Source organism: Prunus avium, chromosome 1 (assembly GCF_965620075.1).
Source record: "Prunus avium chromosome 1, drPruAviu1.hap1.1, whole genome shotgun sequence".
In the NCBI taxonomy this organism is placed as follows: domain Eukaryota; kingdom Viridiplantae; phylum Streptophyta; class Magnoliopsida; order Rosales; family Rosaceae; genus Prunus; species Prunus avium.
This window is the reverse complement of record NC_142284.1, coordinates 10,741,027-10,763,879: the sequence shown is the minus strand read 5'-3', so window position 1 is coordinate 10,763,879 and position 22,853 is coordinate 10,741,027. Positions and strand designations below refer to the sequence as shown.

General features: G+C 36.4%; 2 protein-coding genes across 2 annotated transcripts; both read left to right on the top strand.

Moving 5' to 3' along the window:
• Positions 1-7,536: 7,536 nt before the first annotated feature.
• On the top strand, positions 7,537-15,155 carry TPR2 (TOPLESS-related 2). Its single transcript, XM_021950515.2, has 25 exons — positions 7,537-7,869; positions 7,971-8,150; positions 8,263-8,376; positions 8,554-8,712; positions 8,870-9,047; positions 9,170-9,308; positions 9,729-9,844; positions 9,971-10,106; positions 10,232-10,341; positions 10,553-10,622; positions 10,699-10,772; positions 10,855-10,950; positions 11,031-11,123; positions 11,613-11,740; positions 11,846-12,080; positions 12,193-12,351; positions 12,443-12,538; positions 12,761-12,913; positions 12,998-13,108; positions 13,205-13,381; positions 13,507-13,635; positions 13,745-13,840; positions 14,023-14,205; positions 14,282-14,457; positions 14,750-15,155. The coding sequence occupies exons 1-25, from the start codon at positions 7,790-7,792 to the stop codon at positions 14,940-14,942; spliced, it is 3,381 nt and encodes a 1,126-aa protein (XP_021806207.2). The 5' UTR covers positions 7,537-7,789; the 3' UTR covers positions 14,943-15,155.
• A 4,275-nt stretch (positions 15,156-19,430) lies between these two features.
• LOC110750291 (putative polygalacturonase) lies at positions 19,431-22,682 on the top strand. The gene is made up of 6 exons (XM_021950590.2): positions 19,431-19,796; positions 20,389-20,706; positions 20,828-20,948; positions 21,053-21,227; positions 21,334-21,404; positions 21,709-22,682. The coding sequence occupies exons 1-6, from the start codon at positions 19,785-19,787 to the stop codon at positions 22,368-22,370; spliced, it is 1,359 nt and encodes a 452-aa protein (XP_021806282.1). The 5' UTR covers positions 19,431-19,784; the 3' UTR covers positions 22,371-22,682.
• Positions 22,683-22,853: the final 171 nt, after the last annotated feature.

Sequence of the window (22,853 nt, the reverse complement as noted above, 5' to 3'; positions counted from 1 at the left end):
TATTAATTAAAAAGAATTATCTTCATCAATGAATACCCAAAAAAAAAAATTCAAATAATAGTTCAAATAATGGACCAACGTAACTTTTGTAGTTTAAACTAACGTTTGTATTTATAAAAATAAAATAAATAAAAAGGGTTTAGGGTGAATAAAAAAGCTCGAACCACTTAACATATTTATTTTCAATGTTGAAAAAGATTCTAAGTTCAAATCACTCAACATGATTGATAAGAAAAATGTAATAAGTTTAAGAGCATGTCCATCCCAAAAGGCTAAGGCAAGGCAAAGGCAAGGCAAGGGCTGCCACTATTCACATGAATAGTGGGAGCCTTGCCTTTTTTGGCTCCACCCCAAAAGGCTAGGGCAAGGGCAAGAATCCACCCCAAAAGGTTAGGGCAAGGGCAAAAAAAAAAAGGATTATGCAACAAAATATATTTTAAAATTTTGGTATTTTTTTTAAAAAAGAATCCACCCCAATTTGGTTTTTTATTTATTTATTTATTTTATATTTTTTTTGCTCACTGACGTCAACGTGATATCAACGCTGACGTCAACGCCTTCGAGCTAGAGCCCAGGCAAAAATTGCCCGTGGGCTTCCCTAGGTTGATGGGACCCATGGCTTGCCCGGGCTTCTTCTCTCGCACTGGAGCCCTGCTGGGCTTGACTGGGGGGCCTCCTGCCCGGTTTGATGCAAGCGCTGGACTTGCTCTAATAGCTAGGAAGGTATTATATATCTCATTTATATGGTTTTATATCCTACTCCCCCCCACCCCCCATATAAATTGAGCTTAACCCCTTCAAAGTCATTTTTCCTCAAAAATCTTGTTTTTCTAAATAAAACCCGATTACTAGAATCAAACTCAACAAGTTACCTAATCAAGCACAAAATCGAATTAATTGTATTTTTTGTCCTAAAATACCCCCAACTAAACCACTATTGCATTTTATATATTAATGTAGGAATAAATATATAAATAATTTTTAATTAGATTGTAACTATAATGACAAGCGTTGAAAATGGAAAAATCTCCAAATGGATGTAGGAATTAATTTGGTAACTTTTTTTAAATTTAACATACCTAATCAGTTTATTTAATATAAAAAATTATTTATTTAACATACGTGATTAATTATCTATTATATTATTGTTTTATAAATATAATAGCGTACATAAATTTTATGTTGAAAAATTACTTCTTTTACAAAAAATACCTAGTATGAATCTACTTATTATTCAAATAATATACCCAACTTTTATAAACGCATTTTGTATATAATTTACCTAATAATTTCTTGTTATGCAATAATATAACTTGTAATTTACCTATTATGAGTATATTATAGGTATATTAAAGCCAACACATGTATATTGTGAAAATAATTTACCTTACTTATTATATTGTATTGGATAAATACATACATATTGTAGGCATATTAAAGCCAGCACATTAATAGTTATATTGTGAAAATAATTCACCTACTCGTATTTGATACATACAAGATAGGTAAATTTGTAGGTACATTATATTGTATTGATAATAATTTACCTATCATATTTTATTGGGATGAAATTTGAGGGATTTTTTATTGGTCGAAAATTTAAGGATTTTTTTATTAGTTGAAATTGTAGGGATTAGAGGGAATGCCTAAAAAAAAAAGGGTAGTAATTGATATGCTATAAATGAGGAAATATTAATAAGAAATGAGAGACTTAATGACATGATTGAAAACCATCCGGTTGACTTATCTGAAGTTTGGTGGCAAACAATGTAAATATGTAGGAGTACTATGACCTTTTTTATATCTTACAGGGCATTTTAGTTTAAATTTGGGTTTTATACATAGATTTCAAAATTAATGGGTTGATGTCTAGGAAATAGAAACTGCAGGGGCCTATATTAGACTAGCCCTATCTTTTTTCCTTAATGTTGAAGGGGTAGGGCAATTAACCTTGGTGGGTTAGTGCAGGGAGTCGGAGTAGTGATTCGCAATGAAAATGGTGAATTTATGGTTGCTTGTTCTCGTCAAGTGGTGGGACATTTAAGTGCCCAAGCTATGGAGCTAATTGCCGTAAAGAAAGGTCTTCAAGTTGCACATGATCTTGGGTTTCAATATATTTTGTTGGAAATAGACGTGCAAGGGGCAGTAGATAGAATCAATTATGACGAAGAGTGTTTTGAAGCAGAAGGGAACTTGGTGGAAGATATTAAGGAGATGTAGTTGGGATTTAGATCTTTCCATGTGAATGGTAGCAATGGGATGGTAATGTGGTTGCTCATGAGCTAGCTCAATATGCTATTAGGAACGCTGGTTTTTCAACATGGATTGAGGATGAGCCTCATTGGTTGAGTTCTTTGCTTGCGGTGGATTTATAAGCTATTGGTTGATTTATGTTTTTTTTTTTTTTTTTGTCTGAACCATGAGGTGGTCCTGGATAGGCCCCAACTATGGGTGGCACCTTTAAGCCTTAACCACAACCCAGATTAATCCCCACTCACACCGAGTCGGCCCGTAAGGGGTAAAGTGTTGGCCAAAGTGGTGACTCCGTACGAGAGCAAGGATCGAACCCCTGACCTCGTTGATTTATGTTTTTGATGTCAAGTGGGAAGCACTCTTTTTCCTTTAGCGGATTTTCCTCCTTTTGGGGGGTTTTTTATGCCAAAGGTTATTTTTACAGAGGCCCAACCTTGTACCATCTTTTTCCCTCTTTTCGTTGTATTATGTTGTTTGGTTATTAAATGACATCTAGTTATCTCGATAAATAAAATAAATAAAATTCAATGCATGTACCATGTACTCTAACATTGAATACATGCACATACATCACATGTGTGATCCTTGTTTTGATAATCTAACACAAATTGAAAAAACCTTGGTAAATTTGAGAATAACACTAATGCCATTATTATTTATCTTTTATGACTCATCGTATTTTTTTAACGCCCATCCATTAGGTTTCCAAAAGCATCGATCATTTTCTAAAATTATTGGAAGTGAGAATATTCAAATTTGAGACATGTCCAAAAATACTGATCTAATACATTAGTGTAAGAGCAATGTAATTCTAATTTTTAATTTCAGTTTGTCTCAGTTTTTTTGTTCAATTATAAAAAGGTTGTCAATTACTATATTTTAGTTTTCTATCTAGTGATTCAACGAACAATTCTCAAAAGTAAAATATTAGGTCGTTATTGGAGGTAGTAGTGTTGATAGAAAATCTGGGGATATTCCTTGAAAGGTGACTTTAACATTAAATTTGACTATAATAGTATGATTTTATTGCTCCAAGTTTTTAAGATGTTATTTAACAATAATGAACTTTTATTAGAATTTTCATAAATAAATAAAAAGTCGGATGAAATAAGATACAATCGTACAAGTGAGAATAGCAATACTTGCGATTCTCTTCTTATTGTAACTCTCGTCACTTGCTACATTCAATTATGTGTAGAGGTATTTGTAATATGAGTAGAACCCAATGATGGTATCACATTTACATTACTTTTTAAGAGTTGTTTTGAAGACAGTTATCATATATTTATATGTTACTTTGAATAGGCTATTACTCAATTGTTGACACACGTACCCTTTTAAGCCAATTGACCATTAAAAACACATTATATTTTCCAAACTCCGACACTGAAGCCTTCTCCCCTCACATATGCGCGCTTCCTATGCTAAGTAGACATGTTGTGCAAGTACTACTACCACCACAGTTGTAGTTTCGAGAGCACCTTCCCATGTACCTTCTCGGTCGAGTCAATGGGCACGTGGTCCCCCAATTTCTTTTGACCCAATCGCTGCACTTAATACTTGAGGGCAATCTCTCTCCCCAACATTTGGAGAAATCAGGGATTGGTACGGCATCATCCCCCTTAACCAGGATTTGAGGTGTGATCACCTTACTAGTGCCACATGTTAGCCATTTGTTGGACTTTGCATTTAATGCACTCATAGACTTTTGCCAGGTGTCGACCATCTGTTGGGATTCCATACTAACCACACTACAGCCATGCTTAGGCATGACCATACATCTCTTACCCATTTCTCAAGGAAGATTGTGATGTGCTCATAAATTCGACATTTATCTATGATATTTCTCCATGTTTACACCTTTGTTTTACTCTTTTATACATGTTTTACATTATTTTATTACTTTTTTAGGTAATCACAAGCGAATGGCGGAAAATGAGCTAAAAAGAGAAAGTTGAGTTTGAAAGGCATGTGTAGATCAATCAAGTTCACGGATTATACTATACTGACTCAGGAAGAACCAGAAGATGAGCCACATATGATTGGAAAGCTACAGATATCTATTTTTGAGGAATTTTACGGTTCGTGAATATCATTTTTCTAGAGGAAGTTATGGTGGTTTTAGTACAGGTAGTTTGGGCTGTGCGAGAATCTGCAATCTTGTATGAAGTCCAAGTTTTGAGGCCCAAATCACATCAACTGGGCCAATTAGGAATATTCCTATTTCCCAAGGATTTATATGTTTGAATAAAAAAAATATGTAGGGTTTTAGAAACGTGGAAAACAAACTTGTTTGAGAAGAGAAAGGAAAAAAATAAAATAAAATAAAAAAAAGGGGCGGCTGCTGTGCAGAGCTGATTTTTGAGTCGTAAAAATAAAAAAATAAAAAAAGAGAAGAAGAGGGCAGCCACACCAACCCATTCTCCTCCATCCTTCAAGGTTCCAAGGTTTGAAAGGCTTAGGAAGCAAGGAGGAACGTCAAGGCGTCATCCAATCACTCTGGCTGACCAACACATCATCAAAGAGCTATCTTCTTCCTCTTTTTATTTTTTGTTTTGTATGTTCTTGCTGTCTATTTAAATTATGGGTAACTAAGTACTTTAGTTAGGGCTCGATTGAAGCCCTAATCATGTTTCTTTAATGATTTCGATATGCCTTTGTTGTAAACTACTTTTGTGATGCTTAATTGATTAATTTCAGATATATTTTACTCTTTACATACGTTATGTTATGCTTGATCACCATATGCATGCTGCTATGTATTGAGTTTGTTACATGGGTAAATTTAGATGACCGAGTCTTGTGCTTGTGAGAGTAACAAAAGAACTAGTTATAAGTTCTTGAAATTAATCATCATGAATAACTAGAATAGATACTATGTTATAGGAGTTGTGTGTTTGTCGATTTCCATTGTGTTATGTGTTCTTAAAGTTCAACTTAGTAGATACCATGCCAAACACTTTAAGAATGAAAAGAGTTAGCATAGATACCCATGCCTAACTTGTTGCGTAGGGAAATCAATAATTTAAAGAGTAGATATTATGCCTTTAGGTTGACAAACATGAGCATCTAAAATCTGTTTTGTAGCATTGTGCATGCCATTTGCTTAAGGAAGAAGATTAGCGGTGAACATCGAATCCCTAATTAGTTTTCTCATTGTTTTAACCTCAATTCAATTCAATTTTTAATCAAATGCTGTTTTTAATATTTTGTTTTGAAATTTTCAGTTTTCAAAATCATCTTAAAATCATCCTTTTGAACACCTTGTCTACACCGAGTGCCTTTGTGTATTGCACCTTAACTTTGATTAGAAATCTTAGGGTTTTGAAATAAGTTTTTTTAGGGTTTTCTTTCACTTTTGCATTCTTAGTTTGTGCTATTTAGTTAGTAGTTGTAGGAAATTAATTTTAAACACATATTAATCCAATCCTCGTGGGAATCATCTCGTATTTGCTTTCTATACTATTTGTCTGATCTTGTGCACTTGCGAGTTAAAACGTGCATATAGTTGCTTAATTTTTAGGTTGCTATTTGTACAACAGATTGCTGCTACCAAACTCCTATAAATACCTCGATCCAACACATGGACAAATATAATAACTTATTCTACTCATAGACACTTGACGTAAATACATTCTTTTTCCTCATTATGACTTTAGTATTAGATATGACTAGTCTTGTACCACTCTAGTACCTCTTGGATGACTAGTCCATCCATATTGTGTAGATCACTTTCAGAAGTAGTGACATTCAGGATTCAAAATTTGACTGGGCGAAACTTATATTAAAAACTCGACATTACGATTGAATTTCATTAATAAACATAAAAAAGATACACCTAGTAGAGGGACGTAATGAGGCTTACCCTAAAATGCATTTCTATACATAAAATAAAAGCTTAGCAAAAAAAGACAACAAATTCTTTGTTTTCTTGGGGTTTGAATTGTGATCCAACATAACAAAAGATAACCTATTTAATCAAACATCCAAACAAAAAATCAAATAAATTATCATAATAGCATCAATGCTTTTAATTAAACATTAACATACCAACAACAAATCAAACATCTCAACAATACCAATATCAAATCAAATATCTCAACAAAATTCCTAAAATCAAATACCTAAATAATTTCAACAAAGTTTGGAAATTATAATTCATTCTTAATTAAACCCTAGAATAGTTTTTTTTAGAAGACCCTAGAATAGATTAGAATGTATAACTTCTAACCTATTTAAAATATATTAGATTTAATGTTGTCATATACAAAATCTTAAAATTAAAGATGCATATATGTATTTTATGAGTATTTTTTCCTTTTTGAAAAATTTGGGGTAAGCAGCAGCCTACCTTGCTTTAGGGGTAGGACCGCCCATGCTGAAGAGCATAAAAAGAAAAGTTTACTACTGATCAACCCAATAAAAGTCGTGACCTTGAACCTATTAAAATCTCGTGTTGATCATCCAAAACCACATGTGAACCCTAATAATACCTTGCTTATGAAAATTGAAAATAAAATTAAAAAAGAAATAAAGAAAAATTGCAAGACCCCTACGTTTTGAAGTGTCAATAACATATTTTATGATACTGATATGCTATTTTGTTTTTTTTCAATGAGCCATTACTTTATGCAAATTACAAATTGATATTCAATAATAAAAATATTTATGGACGTATATCAATGTATGACTAGTTTGGAAATACGACTGACTACTTCCAAGAGAAGGAGAATTGAGGAAATCACTACTCTACACAAAAAAAAAGAAAAAAAAGAAAAAAAAGAAATCTAGGACAATCCATGTCAAAAGTAACATCATGAGTTGCTGGCAGGAGATCCAAGTAGAGAACTTGACACGTAGACACCCGACAAGGCAACGGGATGTGGTGGACGTTACCACGTATATTCAATCTATTTGATTTTCCTCTTCGATTCCGGAACCACCACGCCTTTACACAACTCCAATCCACTACTCCCACCTGACCTCTACCACGTCTCATAACCCAATAGGCTCTCGCCACGCATAAACAGCACACCAAACGTCAACAAACTAGAACTCGTGTTTACCCTGGAGCGTCGCACTGGATCATGCCCTTATCCAAATGTAATCTCGTCCTTTTACGAAATGATGAGCCACTGAGCTTCTTCAGTTTCTCTCAGTTCCCACTACGTAGATAAGTAATGGTACTTATCATCGATGTGCTTATCAACATCTCACTATCAGTGATAAGCTATACGTGATGGCTGATAGGTGGGTGCCAAATAAAGACCCTGCAAAACGCATCGAAGAAAGTGCGAACAACTCCCCTATCTCACTCTCTCTCTTCTTTATCTTTTATCTTTTTTCTCTCGTTGTGCTTCTGCACTGTTGTCGTTGAACTGCAAATTATGAAATCAGAAACCCTAGAACCTTTTACGAGTCCTACGCCCGATTGAAACTTCGCCTCCTCCCAAAACGCCGTCGTTGCGAGCCATTAATCCTCCTCCTCGAACTGAAAGATTCGACCTTTTGAAATCTTGAAATTCAGGGGACGAAGATGTCGTCTTTGAGCAGAGAACTGGTGTTCCTGATCCTTCAATTTCTCGAGGAAGAGAAATTCAAGGAGACCGTGCACAGGTGAGTGAGTGATTGCATTTTTGTTTTTTATGGGTATTCTTTTTTTGGGGCTGAAGTTTGAATGTTGAATTGGCTATGGATATGGCGGCGGCAAAACTTAGGCTGGAGCAAGAGTCGGGCTACTTCTTCAACATGAAGTACTTTGAAGAAAAAGCTTTGGCGGGAGAGTGGGACGAGGTCGAGAAGTATCTCTCCGGCTTCACCAAAGTCGATGAGAATCGTTACTCTATGAAGATTTACTTCGAGGTCAGAAAGCAGAAGTATCTGGAAGCCCTCGACAGGTTTTGATTTCAATTTCTCTCTCTGTCTCTCAGATTTTTCGTCTTTTATTGTATTTATTTGTTGTGTTTGCTGATGGGGTTATTTGTCATTGCAATTTGGAAATGTGCTCAGGAATGACAGAGCTAAGGCCGTCGAGATACTGGTGAAGGATTTGAAAGTATTTTCGACGTTTAACGAAGAATTGTACAAAGAAATCACTCATCTTTTGACTCTTGATAACTTCAGGTGATCACTGTTTTAGTACATTTTAAGTTTATGTGTAAGTTGGGTTGCTTAACCATTTAAATGTGTTTATAGTTCTTATTTATTTACATTTATTTTTGGATACACATGCGTGCAATTTGAGGGATATATATATTTGGGGTTCTTTTTTATGTTTATATTATTTTTGATATGATGCAGAGAAAATGAACAATTATCAAAATATGGTGATACTAAATCAGCTAGAAGCATAATGCTAGTAGAACTTAAAAAGTTGATTGAAGCAAATCCTTTGTTTCGAGAGAAGCTTGTTCTACCCACCCTGAAGGCTTCACGCTTGCGAACTCTAATTAATCAAAGGTATTTTGTCTTTTTTGTGTTTGTAATGCCTTTGTTTTTTGTTTGTAAGTTTACATTTTGGTATTTCCTATGAAGGTAGATCAATGTAGTTATTTTTGCAGTAAAACATCATTATAATTCGTAAAAGTTCAGAAACATTAATTTATTGTTTGTGCAGTTTAAATTGGCAGCACCAGCTGTGCAAGAACCCAAGGCCAAATCCTGACATTAAGACCTTATTCATGGACCATTCATGTTCTCCTCCAAATGGGGCTCGTGCATCCACACCAGTTACTCTTCCGGTTGCAGCTCTTGCAAAGCCTTCAACTTATGCTCCTCTAGGAGCACATGGTGGAGTATGACCATATATTTCTTCATATTTGTATCAATTTTATTTTTATTTTTTCCAAATGTTGAAATGTTTTTCAATTAATGCTGACCTTGTGATTTTGTTGTTCTTTATTACTGCTATGTACAGCCTTTTCCGCCTGCAGCTGCAGCTGCTGCTGCTAATGCGAATGCTTTAGCCGGATGGATGTCAAATGCTAATCCTTCCTTGTCTGTGCAATCACCTGTTGTTGCTGCTGCTTCACCCTTCCCTGTTCAACCCAGTCAAGGTGAGGTTTTCATTCTTCTGGAGCTGGTATTGAAACTAATACTACAACGTAATAAACGTAAAACATGTTTTTATTCTTTCTTAAGCATGTTTATTTCAATTTCCATTTTCTACTTAATATGTGCTAGTACGGAGTAAGGTGGTGGTGGGGAGGTTCAAGTGGATGGCCTTTCTCCCTGTTTTGAAGAGGTCCAAGAAACTCTTAAAGAGTTCTTCTATGCTTGGCTGTTCAGTCTGTTTATTGAACATTATCATACTTATAAGAAGAAAAATATTCATTTGTCCTATGTCCAACAAGAAGTATTTATCGTTGAGAATGCTGATCATTGTTTTATTTGCTTGGATGATTATCAGATAACAGAATATAGTTATTATTTATTTGAGCTATCTTGGTAATTCAAAATCATTTTGTCTTTAACAGTTTCTGGTTTAAAGCATCCAAGACCACCATCAAATGCTCTTGGAATGATTGATTATCAGAGCTCTGATCATGAGCAACTAATGAAACGTCTCCGGTCTGCACAATCTGTTGACGAGGTATTGTTAAATGGTTTATGTTCTCTGCATCATTTCTCAATACTTTTTTCTTGCATTTTCTAGTTCTGTATCTAGGTGGTTTCATGGTTGCTAGTTATTACAGAACTTCATACTTCATATGTTCAGGTCAGTTATCCTCCCCATCCGCAACATGCTTCCTGGTCACCAGATGACCTTCCAAGAAATTTAGCATGTACTCTTCGTCAGGGGTTCAATGTGATAAGCATGGATTTCCACCCGTCTCATCACACATTACTTGCTGGTAGGTTGTCTGTAACACCTAACATAACTGTGCCTCAGTGGACATAGATTGAATTGCTGTCTTTAAAGTTTAGTTTCCACACAGCTTCAATCTCATATCCGACTTAAAATTATGTTTGTAAATAGTTGGCTGTAGTAATGGAGAAATTACACTATGGGAAGCTGGGATGCGAGAGAGGCTGGTGTCAAAGCCATTCAAAGTATGGGATATGTCTACTTGTTCTGTGCCATTTCAGGTGTTTATCTCATTACTCAGTCAGTACCTTATACTCCCTCTCAGTATCCTTATATCGTTATTAAAAACATCATATTTATGTGTGCTTAGTAGGTTCAGTCAGTTTTTAAAGTGTCGGTCGTCATGATATTCAGTTAAAATTTATTAGAAGAGGCCTGTACTACTCATTATCATTGACCAAATCCTGTAAGTTAACATTGGGTCTTTTATAGGCTGCTATTGTCAAAGATTCATCAATGTCTGTAAGCCGTGTAGCATGGAGTCCAGATGGAAACTTTATTGGTATGTGCAGCAACACATCTCTAGCACCATTTGAATGCATAATTGATTGTAATTCGCTGTATTTTTGTTGTTTCAGGTGTTGCATTTACAAAATATTTGGTTCATTTGTATGCGTATCAAGGACCTACTGATCTACGCCAACATTTGGAGGCATGTTTTGGTTCACTTTCTGCTAATTCAAGAAGACATTACTTGCCACTTTTGACTGATGTTTGGATTTGGTTTCTTATAGATTGATGCCCACATTGGTAATGTGAATGACTTAGCATTCTCTCATCCAAACAAGCAATTATGTGTTATAACTTGTGGAGATGATAAGCTGATAAAGGTGGGGGCAGAATTCTGTAGCTTGTTTTTGTCGTTTAACTTGATAAATATTAATTGCTTCTTTTTAAAAATAATTAATAGGTTTGGGATTTGTCTGGAAGAATGCTTTTCAACTTTGAAGGTCATGAAGCGCCTGTTTACTCGATTTGCCCCCACCAGAAGGAGAATATTCAGGTAAGACATGCCCATTTTCTGAAGTCTGGAATCCAAACTGCAAAATAAAAAAAGTACAATAGTCAGGTCTGCATGTATTATGGCCACTTAACGGTACTGGTTCTCAAATGACTATGGTTCAGTTGGGGTACTCTAATTTTATTTATTTGTTACATAGCCTGTATGATGCCATTAGAGTCCATTTGCGCATGTTTAAAAACTAATTAGCTCGAAGTGGGAGACTTAACTCTTTTTAGTGCCATATTGGTTTAATTAGCTTGAATGCATACATGCTCAAGCGTATTAGTTGTTCATCTAGTAGTCCTTGTTACTTGTGCGTTTCATTTGTTTCATATGTTGTTATGCAGGTTGGATTTTTACACAATTTATAACGATGAGATAACTAGTGATGACAATTATGTTTTAATAACTAACCAAAATGAGTGAGGCAAAGGTTCGTGCTGAAGATGCGTCGTACTTATGTCATGATTTTCCTTTTTATCTTTGCAGTTTATATTTTCAACTGCTGTTGATGGGAAAATAAAAGCTTGGCTCTATGACAATGTGGGCTCCAGGGTTGATTATGATGCTCCTGGGCAGTGGTGCACAACAATGCTATACAGTGATGATGGAAATAGGTATAAAAAAAGATCTGTATGGTATATGCTATAAGTTAGCTTGATCACATATCTCTATGCCCATGTGATGATGTATGAATTATGACTGATCCTCCAAAATCTCAGATTATTCTCTTGTGGGACTAGTAAAGATGGTGACTCCTTCCTGGTTGAATGGAATGAAAGTGAAGGGGCAATAAAGAGGACATATAGTGGGTTCAGAAAGAAATCTTCTGGCATAGTTCAATTTGATACCACAAGAAATCACTTTTTGGCTGTCGGTGAAGAGAACCAGATAAAGTTTTGGGATATGGACAATACAAATCTTCTTACTAGTACAGATGCTGAGGGTGGGCTTCTGGTAAAAGTCGTCATTATTTATTTACTTTTATTTCCAAATATTATGGGTTTGATTAGCAGATTACCTTGCTTTGAGATTCCATCCCTTGATGTAAGCATTGGGATTACTTCAGACTCTTCCCCGCTTGAGATTCAATAAGGAAGGAAATTTGCTTGCCGTTACCACGGCTGACAATGGAGTCAAGATTCTTGCCAATGCTGAGGGTCTCAGATCCCTAAGAGCAATTGAAACTCGCTCTTATGAAGCATCCAGAGCTCCTATTGAGATGAAGGTTGTTTTTCTGTTTCCATGCTACGCTACTCCTTTCATCATTTGTATATTTGTCTCTTGAGAAACTGATTTTCTCTTTCTATATGGATCAGGTATCTGGTTCTTCCATGGTTCCAAACATCAACCCGACTGTTAATAAAGTGGAGCGTATGGATACAAGCTCTCCAGCTCGACCTACTCATATTCTTGTATGGCATATAAATTATGTAATTTATTCGTATTTGGTAGTAATAACTTAATTACTATGGATTGGCTGGCATGAGCTTGAAATATTAAATTACAATCATAGCTGTTTAGTCATGAACTTTGGTAGCCTTTGTCACCAACTCAGTTTAATAAGTTGTGTAGTTGTATTGTGATTTTTCATTTTGTCCTTTATAGCATCTAATTTTGCCAAATATTTGTTATAGAATGGAAATGATTCTATGGCAAGAAGCATGGAAAAGCGAAGAAGTTTAGATGATGTATCTGAAAAAAATAAACGTTGGGAACTGGCAGAGATTGTTGATCCTGTAAAGTGTCGAGTGGTTACTTTACCAGAGAGTAAAGATCCTGCTAACAAGGTGGGTTATTGTTTTATATTTTCCCTATTTTGTTGATTTTGATTTATAGATAATGATATTAAGATGGTCTTATTTGTGTTTAAGGTTGCTCGACTTCTTTACACAAATTCTGGTTCCGGCATTCTGGCTCTTGGTTCAAATGGGGTGCAGAAGCTGTGGAAGTGGAGCCGCAATGAACAAAATCCAAGTGGGAAGGTGATGGTTAACATACGCATGAATGCATATTTCTCTTTTTGTTGAGTATTTGCACAACTTTCCTGAAAGGATCTCTGACCTTTTGCGGGTTAAAAGGCCACTGCAAGTGTTGTTCCCCAACATTGGCAACCCAATAGTGGTCTTTTAATGACTAATGATGTACCAGAAAATTTTGAAGAAGCAGTTCCATGCATTGCACTCTCAAAGAATGATTCCTATGTGATGTCTGCCTGTGGGGGGAAAGTGTCTCTGTTCAATATGATGACTTTTAAGGTAATTTAATACTGATGTAATGCAGATCTATCCTATGACAGTTTATATCAACTGCTACAGCTTGCATGATTGTGCGTTTATTGGATTGGAAAACGTGTTTTGGATAAAAATTTCTTGGTTTGCAGGTAATGACAACTTTCATGCCACCTCCACCAGTCTCAACCTTCCTGTCATTTCATCCTCTGGATAATAACATCATAGCAATAGGAATGGAAGATTCAACTATCCACATTTACAATGTTAGAGTTGATGAGGTGATTAATTTAAGCATCTTTATATATATAATATATATATATTGTCAATTTGTCATGTGATTGAGGTGCTCTTGTTGATTTCCAATATGACTCGTGTTGCTCCTGTTAGGTCAAAACAAAACTGAAAGGTCACCAGAAGCACATTACTGGTTTAGCATTTTCTGTCAACCTTAAAATCATGGTCTCATCAGGTGCCGATGCTCAAGTATGTGACGTCCATTGTTTTCTTCTTCTTCCGCTTTTATAACGGGAAGTTGGGAACAACTCTGTTATTGTTTTTTTTTTTCCCGGCTTTTTCTATGTCCTTTTTATTTGTTAATTTGTTACTTTGCTTGCTTAAGTTGATGTGTAAAAGTTGTTAAATGTAAAAAGAAAATGCTTTTGCAGCTATTCTTTTGGAACATGGATGCATGGGATAAGAGGAAATCGGTTACACTTCAACTGCCCTCTGGAAAGGCGCCTCTTGGCGACACGCAAGTACAGTTCTATTCTGATCAAGTCCGGTTATTGGTATATCATGAGACTCAACTAGCATTATATGATGCTGCCAAAGCAGAATGCATTCGGCAGGTATAGAAATCGAATTTCTTGGATGAGTTGCTTTTGTTTGTGTGCAACAAATCTCTCATTTGTTTAAATATTGCAGTGGATGCCACAAGATGTACTGCCTGCACCCATATCTTGTGCAGCATATTCCGCCAGTAGTCAACTAGTTTATGCAGCTTTCACTGATGGTAATATTGGAGTATTTGATGCTGATAGTCTGAAACTAAGATGCCGTATTGCCATGTCGGTGTACTTATCACAAGCATCATCAAACAGGTATTTAGAGCATTTAGTTAATTATGGTTTATGAGGTGGCTTTCTCACTCTGCTACAGTCTATTATTTGTCTGGTGCTAGTAAGCACCATATTCAGTGGATTTACCTGGAATTCCACTTCAAAATGCAGAAAAGAGGACAAAAACCCTCTCTTGAAATGGAGTGTCCCCGTTGTTAGTAGGAAAAAAGAATTAGCATGAAAAATTAAAAAGAAGTTGCCTATTGTTGTTGATAGCACCATCCGTTGTATAGTTATCGATATCTAAACTAGTTTTGTCCTACTGTGTCCACAGCCAAACCGTGTACCCGCTAGCTCTTACATCACATCTGCATGAGCCATATCAATTTGCTGTTGGACTGACAGATGGATCTGTTAAAGTTATAGAGCCCTCTGAAGCTGAGGGGAAGTGGGGAGTTTTGGTGCCTGTTGATAATGGAACACAGAACGGCTGGACAGCAACATCTTCGACTAACAATCCTCCTTAGTAGCTCCAACTAGCAATTCTATTTCCGTTTCCTAGAGTTGATTTGTATTGTATTCATGTACTATAGCAGACTAGTAGGTTGGTGGTCCATTTGTACTCACCAAATGTGTGAGCATATAGAGATCTAATGGTTATAGCAAAAATTTATGTATAGTCATATGTTTAAATGATAGATGTGTTAAATGATTTTGGGCTGCAATTCGCGGTTTGCATTGTTTCTGTGCACTTCTGAATGCCCAATACGGAAAAAAACTGGTATCTTTCCTTTGCTTTTGCTAGTTCAGAAGCTAAAGGGTGGCAGAAAAACTTGCATAAATCTGCCATTGTCTAAATGGTTGTAAATGCGCTGTGCTGGAAGACTCATTTCATTTTCCTTGAGGTAGAAAATCTTGATGTTTTCTTAGTTGAGCAGTGCTGGAATCACATTGCATGATCTTTTTTTTCTCTCGTGTACATGTTCTTGTCGTAGGATGTCAGTATCAGGTAAATAGAACAGTAAGCGGACAATGAACGTGGTTCCACATGAGATGTGTCCATGTGATGTCCAGAAGCAGTGCATATGTATTTGTTCTCGTGTGAAAGAATGAAAGGGGCAAGCTGTCCGGTGAAAGTTACTTGGTATGTATCCCTGCTTGGAGCCACTGAATATATGTATATGATAAAGACCTGTGTTTGAATGCAAGTGTCATGAGTTTGATTTTCGTTGTCCACTTCTTTGTTGGTTTGTAAGTTGAGAGTTGGGCTACACATATATGTTCGTCTCTCTACCCTCATAAGTACGCTTAAGATTTTGAAACCAGTGGTTATCTATCGTCCCGAATCATCATAATTTCGGAAAGAATTTACAGTAACATAATCGAATTTTATTACTACTTCTCCTTAGAGGAACAAGTCTCCCTCTGAAAGGAACTACCAGGTCACTGTCCCTTATAAACTTTTCTATAACTGGCAAATCTTAGTAGATCTAGTTGGTATAATCTATAAGATGCCAAAATCAACAGGACCAAAACTGTACGCGGCTTTCTTATCTCCTTTCATGTCAATTCCATCTGAAGAAACTGCCATAGCTTTCGAACTGTTTACGTTGTGATTGGGGAAGAAAACAAAAGACAGCCAATGTTGAGGGGTTAGGTCGACAAATTGCCAACGTTGTGTTCCTATCATGCCATGTGGTCTTGACCAAAGAACATGATTTCAGGATATATATGACGCACTCACATTGACAAAATCTAAAATTTCAGGCCTAGGGTTAAATGTGTGCACTGTTGGTTCAATTGGCTTTGCATGTGGTTTATAAGTAGAAGCCACTGTGCAAGGTCGTGGTGCATGTTGGAATGTTTGTCTCTGTCATGAGAATAATTGCAAGAGTATACCCATTCAACGCTTAAACCCTAAGGCAAGAACACATTGATTTAATTGTTGTCAGATACCTTAACTTGATCAATAATATTGTAGAGTTTGTATTCTAGTATGCTATTTTGATGTGGAAGGGAAGTTGTTTTCATACTAGTTGTCAAACATTAAGTCTAATTTTTTTAGAGAATTCTTATGCTGGATCATTATTGAGTTCTTTGTGAGCTTGTTAGTTATAGCTTTATCGGTAGTTTAACACTTATCTCCGTACTTGTGAACATGAGATTTTATAGAAGATACCGCATAATGGTAAAGTTTATTTTAAGATATCACGAAGATTCATAGTTTCAATGGTAGAACACTTATCTTCGTATTCATTCCTTGAGTTCAACTATCGTGTTGCCCTTGTTTTAATTTTAGAGAGAAAAAAAAAAACTAAAAAAGAAAAGCTAACTTGGACAACCTTTTGCTTGCCAACTGTGATAGATATTAGGGCCCTATATATTATTCATCTCAATTGTTAACCTATTAAAAAACTGCGGCTGTCTTTGTTCATAAGAGGGGGGATATTCACACTGCCCCACTTCAACATTTCCTAAGCTCAACTTTACGTACGGCGATGAAGAAGAATTGATGCCTTTTGGTGTGATCTAGTAAAAGCAGCAGCTACATAGAGGATCGTTCTTAGTTCTTTATATAAAACTCAGACTCAAAATGTGAAAGTGGGAAATCTTTGGTGTGCTTTTACATATAGATGTTTTTTTTTTTAATCAGTTGGATCGGATGAAGATTTGAGCAAAAATAGATCACAAATGTTGGCAAAACTTCCAGGTCAAAAAGTTAGATGATGAAAAGGGACAATACAATAAAAGAAGAAGTGGTCTGGGCTATGGAGATCACTAAAGAAGGAACCATATTGCATATTAGGGCCACCTACGTACCTTGATGTATTTTCATCTTCACCTTATGTCTGTAAAATATTGGTCTGCAAAAGCAAGAGCATCTCAAAAGCACAAGAGGAAAACGAAATCATAACCAAAATTTTACATTAGATGCTTCCCAATGAAACTTCTCTGACATTTTGGTACGCCTTGGATAGATTTGACCAGCATAGTTCATAAGTGCATCAAAAGAATCAAGTTTTAGCTGCAATATGAGACTTTAACCAGATACCGCCCAATTTTGATTCTTACTTTTCAAGGCTTAATTATTGTTTTACCTCCTAAAATGGACGCTTGGTCTCACTTTACCCACTGCAATTGAAAATTTTCTCACTTAACCCCTTAAAATCTCTAAAAATTGCCAAAATTTTACTTTACCACTTCCGTTCACAAAACCGTTGAGTGTGTTGACGTGACATGAGCATTTTTGTAATTTTAGCTCCTCTATCTCCTCTCTTAGTTTTGCCTCTCTCTCTCTCTCTCTCTCTCTCTCTCTCTCCTCCTCCTCCTCCCCAACCCCTACCCTATACCCAACCCTCCTTAGGGGGGGGGGGGGGGGAGGGGACTAGGGTGGTGGGGCTGGGTTGGGTGCAATGAGGGTGATCGAATAGGGAAAAGGGGGAAGATGTAGGTAAGGACTGGTAACCTTAACGGTTTTGTGAACGAAAGTGGTAAAGTGAGAAAATTTCGGTAATTTTTAGAGATTTTGGGGGCTAAGTGAGAAAATTTTAGTTCTACGGGAGTAAAGTGAGACTGAACGTCTATTCCAGGGGGTAAAACAATAATTAAGCCTACTTTCAATAAAGAAAACTAGCTAGAGATATAAAACAAAATAAGGGGTAACAAAAGTATAACATGAAAAAGGACATTTGAAACGAGTTTAACATGATATGGAATTGTTTGATAGGTCATATAGGTTATGTTAGACTTGACGTGTGAGTGATTATAGAATACTACTGTAGTATGGTTACGTGGTATATATAATATAAATGGATATTTGTTGATACTATTCCGTAAAAGGGAAAAATAAACTATGTCGTCTACTCATATTATAACACATGTACAAAATGTATCACGTAGCCACACTACCGTACTATTCTATAATTTCTCCTGATGTGCCACGACATGTGCGATTAGCTACAAGATCCGGACACATGTCTTTGGTCATGCTAAAGAAGACTTGTGGCTGGGAACCAAGTTAAATAAAAATCGAGCATGAGTAAAGCATGACACATATATGTTGAGGACAATTTAGGTATGTCATACTTGTGCCATGGGATAAGAAACGTAACACAAAATAGGTTTGATTTAAATTCATCATTAATGTTGTGAAATTGCCCATACAAGTTATACAAACCAGACAATAAGTAAATAACAACTACAATATTTGTGTCAAATGTAAATAAAAAATCCACTATTGACTAACAAATTGATATTTAATACATCACTTGCCACGTCATATATTACTATTATTTGTGGGAATTCATTATGATTTGGTAAACATAAAAATCAGATCAAAAATTTTAAAAAAATTCAGTAAAACCTAATAATATGAGTAATGACAAATTCTATTTTCACCTTTCCAAAGATATTTCTGAAAAACAAAAATACTTATTGGAAACAAGAATAAACAATGAAAAAAATAAAATGAAAAAAAAGTGACGTGTCATACATAAGTTGGGTCCTTGTGTTGTGGTTATGTTCTGTCCAGTCCAGTGATTGACGCCAGGCTAGCATCTTTACCATGATTGAGCGCAGGTCCCACCTCCCTCTCTGCTCTGTCAACCCACATGCGGTCTCAATGCCCCATGCACTCCTTCACTTATTTTATTCCCTCTCACCCGCAGTTTCACCCTCCTCCAGTACCACCTCCAATCTCGCTTACGTGGCAATTGTCCCCACCTCAAAACTTTTCGTGCACTACCGGTAACATTATCAATGCCCTTCCTGTTGTGGACTTTGAACTAATGACTTTTCAACAGATGTAAGCAAACAGAGACACTCTGCTTATCAAAGTTTGAGTTTTTTTTTTGTTTTTTTTTTGGGGTAAATGTTTTTTCTTCTTCTTGTCATTTATTACTCTCTCAAATGGAGGGCCGTTTCAAACAAATTTGTCGGCGAGAGACGTTATTAATCATAATCAATTTGGAGGGTAATTACCAATTAGTGGCAATAAATGATATTTTATTCCTCTTTTTATTCTCTCTCCTCTCTCTGCACTGCACCTGCTCTGTTTTTTTTGATTTGCTTGCTGCTTGTGTGCATGGAGAGCTGGCATTTCTATAGTGGCACATTTCTTTCTTTCTTTCTTTTTTTTATTTTTCTTTCCTTACCATGAATTAATTTTCTGTTTTTATTTCTTCCTTGCCATATATAAGTATTTATGCTTGTGTCATTTATACAATTAATGCCCATACCACACATACTTGCAACAATAAGGCCTTCCCCCTCTGTTGGTGGGTGCTGCTCCTTCTCCTTCTTCTTCTCCCTCTTTCTTTTTCTCTGCTCTGCAAGTCTCCTTTTTGGTCTTTGCTGCAGAGCTTTGACTCATGAAGATGCTAGTAAGTACGTTTCTTTTTTCTGGGTTTTTTGTTTTTTGCCCCTTTATGCCAATTTGGAATCCAAAGACTTCATCTTTCTGATTCAATTTTCAATGAGGATTTATGTTTCTCAGTTCTCTTAGGTGGGTATTGTGAGTTTTCTGTTTGGAGATTGTCAGTTTGCTGATTTTATCTATCAGCCTATATCATAGATTTGAGGGCAAGCCAGTTTTGCTAGTTTCAGTCTTCTGAGTTTCTCCTGACCGTTATTTTGTTTCCTCTGCTCAAAGCATGGTTGATCTTGGTGATATTTTTGTTTTTGCATCTTACTCTATTTGCTTGGTCATGCTTTTTTAATTGGATTTGTGTTTTCAGTTTAATTTTAGTTCACTCATATAGCATACATTGATCATCTCTTGATATGTCGAAGTTCTTGAAATCTGCTGATGTTGGCTGAGTCAGTTGGTCTAATTCTATTCAGAATTTGCAGCTCTCTAGCTATTTGCACTTGTTCTCTTTTTAATTTGTGGATGAGTTTGGGCAATGATGTTGTATTTGTCCAAAGTCCTTCTGGGAATTAGTGGATTGCTTGTTAATTCTTCACCATTTTCAGGGGGTATTGCTCTTGCTGCTGACTTTGAGTAATGCTATCGACCTTGGTGGAGAAGAGGATGAGAAACCGTGTGATTACAATCTGACATTAGAACCAAGACCACATAGTGTGTCCATCTTGGAGTTTGGTGCTGTTGGAGATGGGAGAACATTGAACACTCTTGCCTTCCAGAATGCCATCTTCTATCTCAAGTCTTTTGCCGATAAGGGCGGTGCGCAGCTTTATGTGCCACCGGGAAGGTGGCTTACTGGAAGTTTCAACCTCACCAGTCATCTTACACTCTTTTTGGAAAAAGGCGCTGTCATTCTCGGATCTCAGGTACTGCTTTACTCGCATAGCGAGGCCATTAAGTACTTTTGATGCTACAAAATCAGTTGGAGATGTTTTCTTTTTGTTTTTTTTTTCTTTCATTAAAATGTTTCTACGGTTGCTTGTTTAGGATCCATCTCATTGGGAAGTTGTTGAGCCCCTACCCTCATATGGTCGAGGGATTGAACTTCCGGGAGGAAGATATCGTAGCTTGATAAATGGATATATGTTACATGATGTGGTCATAACAGGTATGCAGAATCTTTGAATACCCTTGCTGCTTTTAACATGTTCTCTGACAGTAGCCTCATTTTCTTTCTCTCTTGGATGTTCCTGCAATTTTTAACTGCACCAGGTGATAATGGAACCATCAATGGCCAGGGCTCAGTTTGGTGGGATTGGTTTAGCTCTCAAACTTTGAACTACAGCCGCCCTCATCTTGTGGAATTTGTTTCGTCTAAATATGTGGTGGTTTCAAACCTCACATTCGTGAATGCTCCTGCTTATAACATCCATCCAGTCTATTGCAGGTTTGTTAGCTAAGGCCCTTGATGATTGTCCATGTTCTTTAATTTTAAACCATTTTTTTTATTAAAGGAGATATTTATGTAATATCTATAAATGAATGCAATGCAGCAATGTACATGTTCATAACATCTCAGTCTCTGCTCCTCCAGAGTCGCCTTATACCGTTGGTATAGTCCCAGGTTTGTGACAGCTCTCAACTCCCTGCTTTGAATTTTTGTTGACGTATTGTTTAGGGTTTTCACATTCCAATTAAGTTTTCTTGTCACCGTACCTAGTATATATAAATGTGTTCTGTTACGGTAACACTTAATGGAATCAGAAATGTTGGCTAAACTTTGAACCTCTTGAAGTATTTCCTTGATTAATCCTGTTAATTACAAATTTATTATTATGTGCATCCTGAGTTATTCCATTGGTGTTTGAAATAATTACACAAGAAGAATACTATTCGGAATATGCTATACTAATTCTGTGTACTTTCAGATTCTTCTGATAATGTGTGCATAGAAGATTGCAGCATTGACATGGGGTATGATGCCATTGCCCTTAAGAGTGGTTGGGATGAGTATGGCATTGCCTATGGAAGATCCACCACATACGTACACATCAGGCGTGTCTACCTACAATCGTCTTCTGGTTCTTCTCTTGCCTTTGGTAGTGAGATGTCTGGTGGCATTTCAAAGGTACTTGTGGAGCAGGTCCACCTATACAACTCATTTAGTGGCATTCAGTTCAGAACAACAAAAGGTAGAGGGGGCTACATCAGAGAGATCATCATATCAGATGTTGAAATGGAAAACATCCACATGGCATTTGGTGCCTCTGGTCAGTTTGGTTCCCATCCCGACGACAAGTTTGATCCTAATGCTCTCCCGGATTTGGATCACATCACCTTGCAAGATGTGATTGGCACAAACATCACTATTGCTGGAAGCTTCACAGGGATCCAAGAAGCCCCCTTCACTTCCTTTTGTCTATCCAATATCTCCTTGTCAGCCAATTCTGGTTCTCCCACTTGGGTATGTTCAAATGTTTCTGGCTCTTCAGATTCTGTCTTCCCTCAACCCTGTTCTGAGTTGAATAGCTCTTATTCCTCTTCCTGCTTTTCGCTACTTACTGTGAATGGAAAAACCGCAGTCTTATGATACCATTCTTCCTCCATACTCCAGTTATACTTTTCAGCCACAATCAACAACAATGAGGGAAAGAGCCACAAAAATTTTCTACCATTTCCATTTAAAGTTAGACCACATTCTTTCCAATAAGACACATGTTCAGATTATTTGTTTTCTTCATCCTGTAGATTTGCAGTCTTGCATGTTCCTCCATTCTGCGGATTATTTGTACAGCTTCATTTCTTCATTCATGTGTAAGCAAATTTTTGGTAGTGATATGTAAGGACTTGGGTTATTGTTAGCATTGCTATTTAAATTTTAATACTTTTATTTATTTATTTATTTCCCAATTCTGTTGTTTGCTGTTGAGTGACATGTCTGGTGAGCCATGACATGGTAATTGGTAAATGAAAAGAAAAGTGGAACCACCGTGGGGTAAGAATAAATAAAGGGTCTTGTCGCTGAAGTGAAGACAGAGGCTCCCTAAGTAATGCTATTCACAATCGCTCAAAA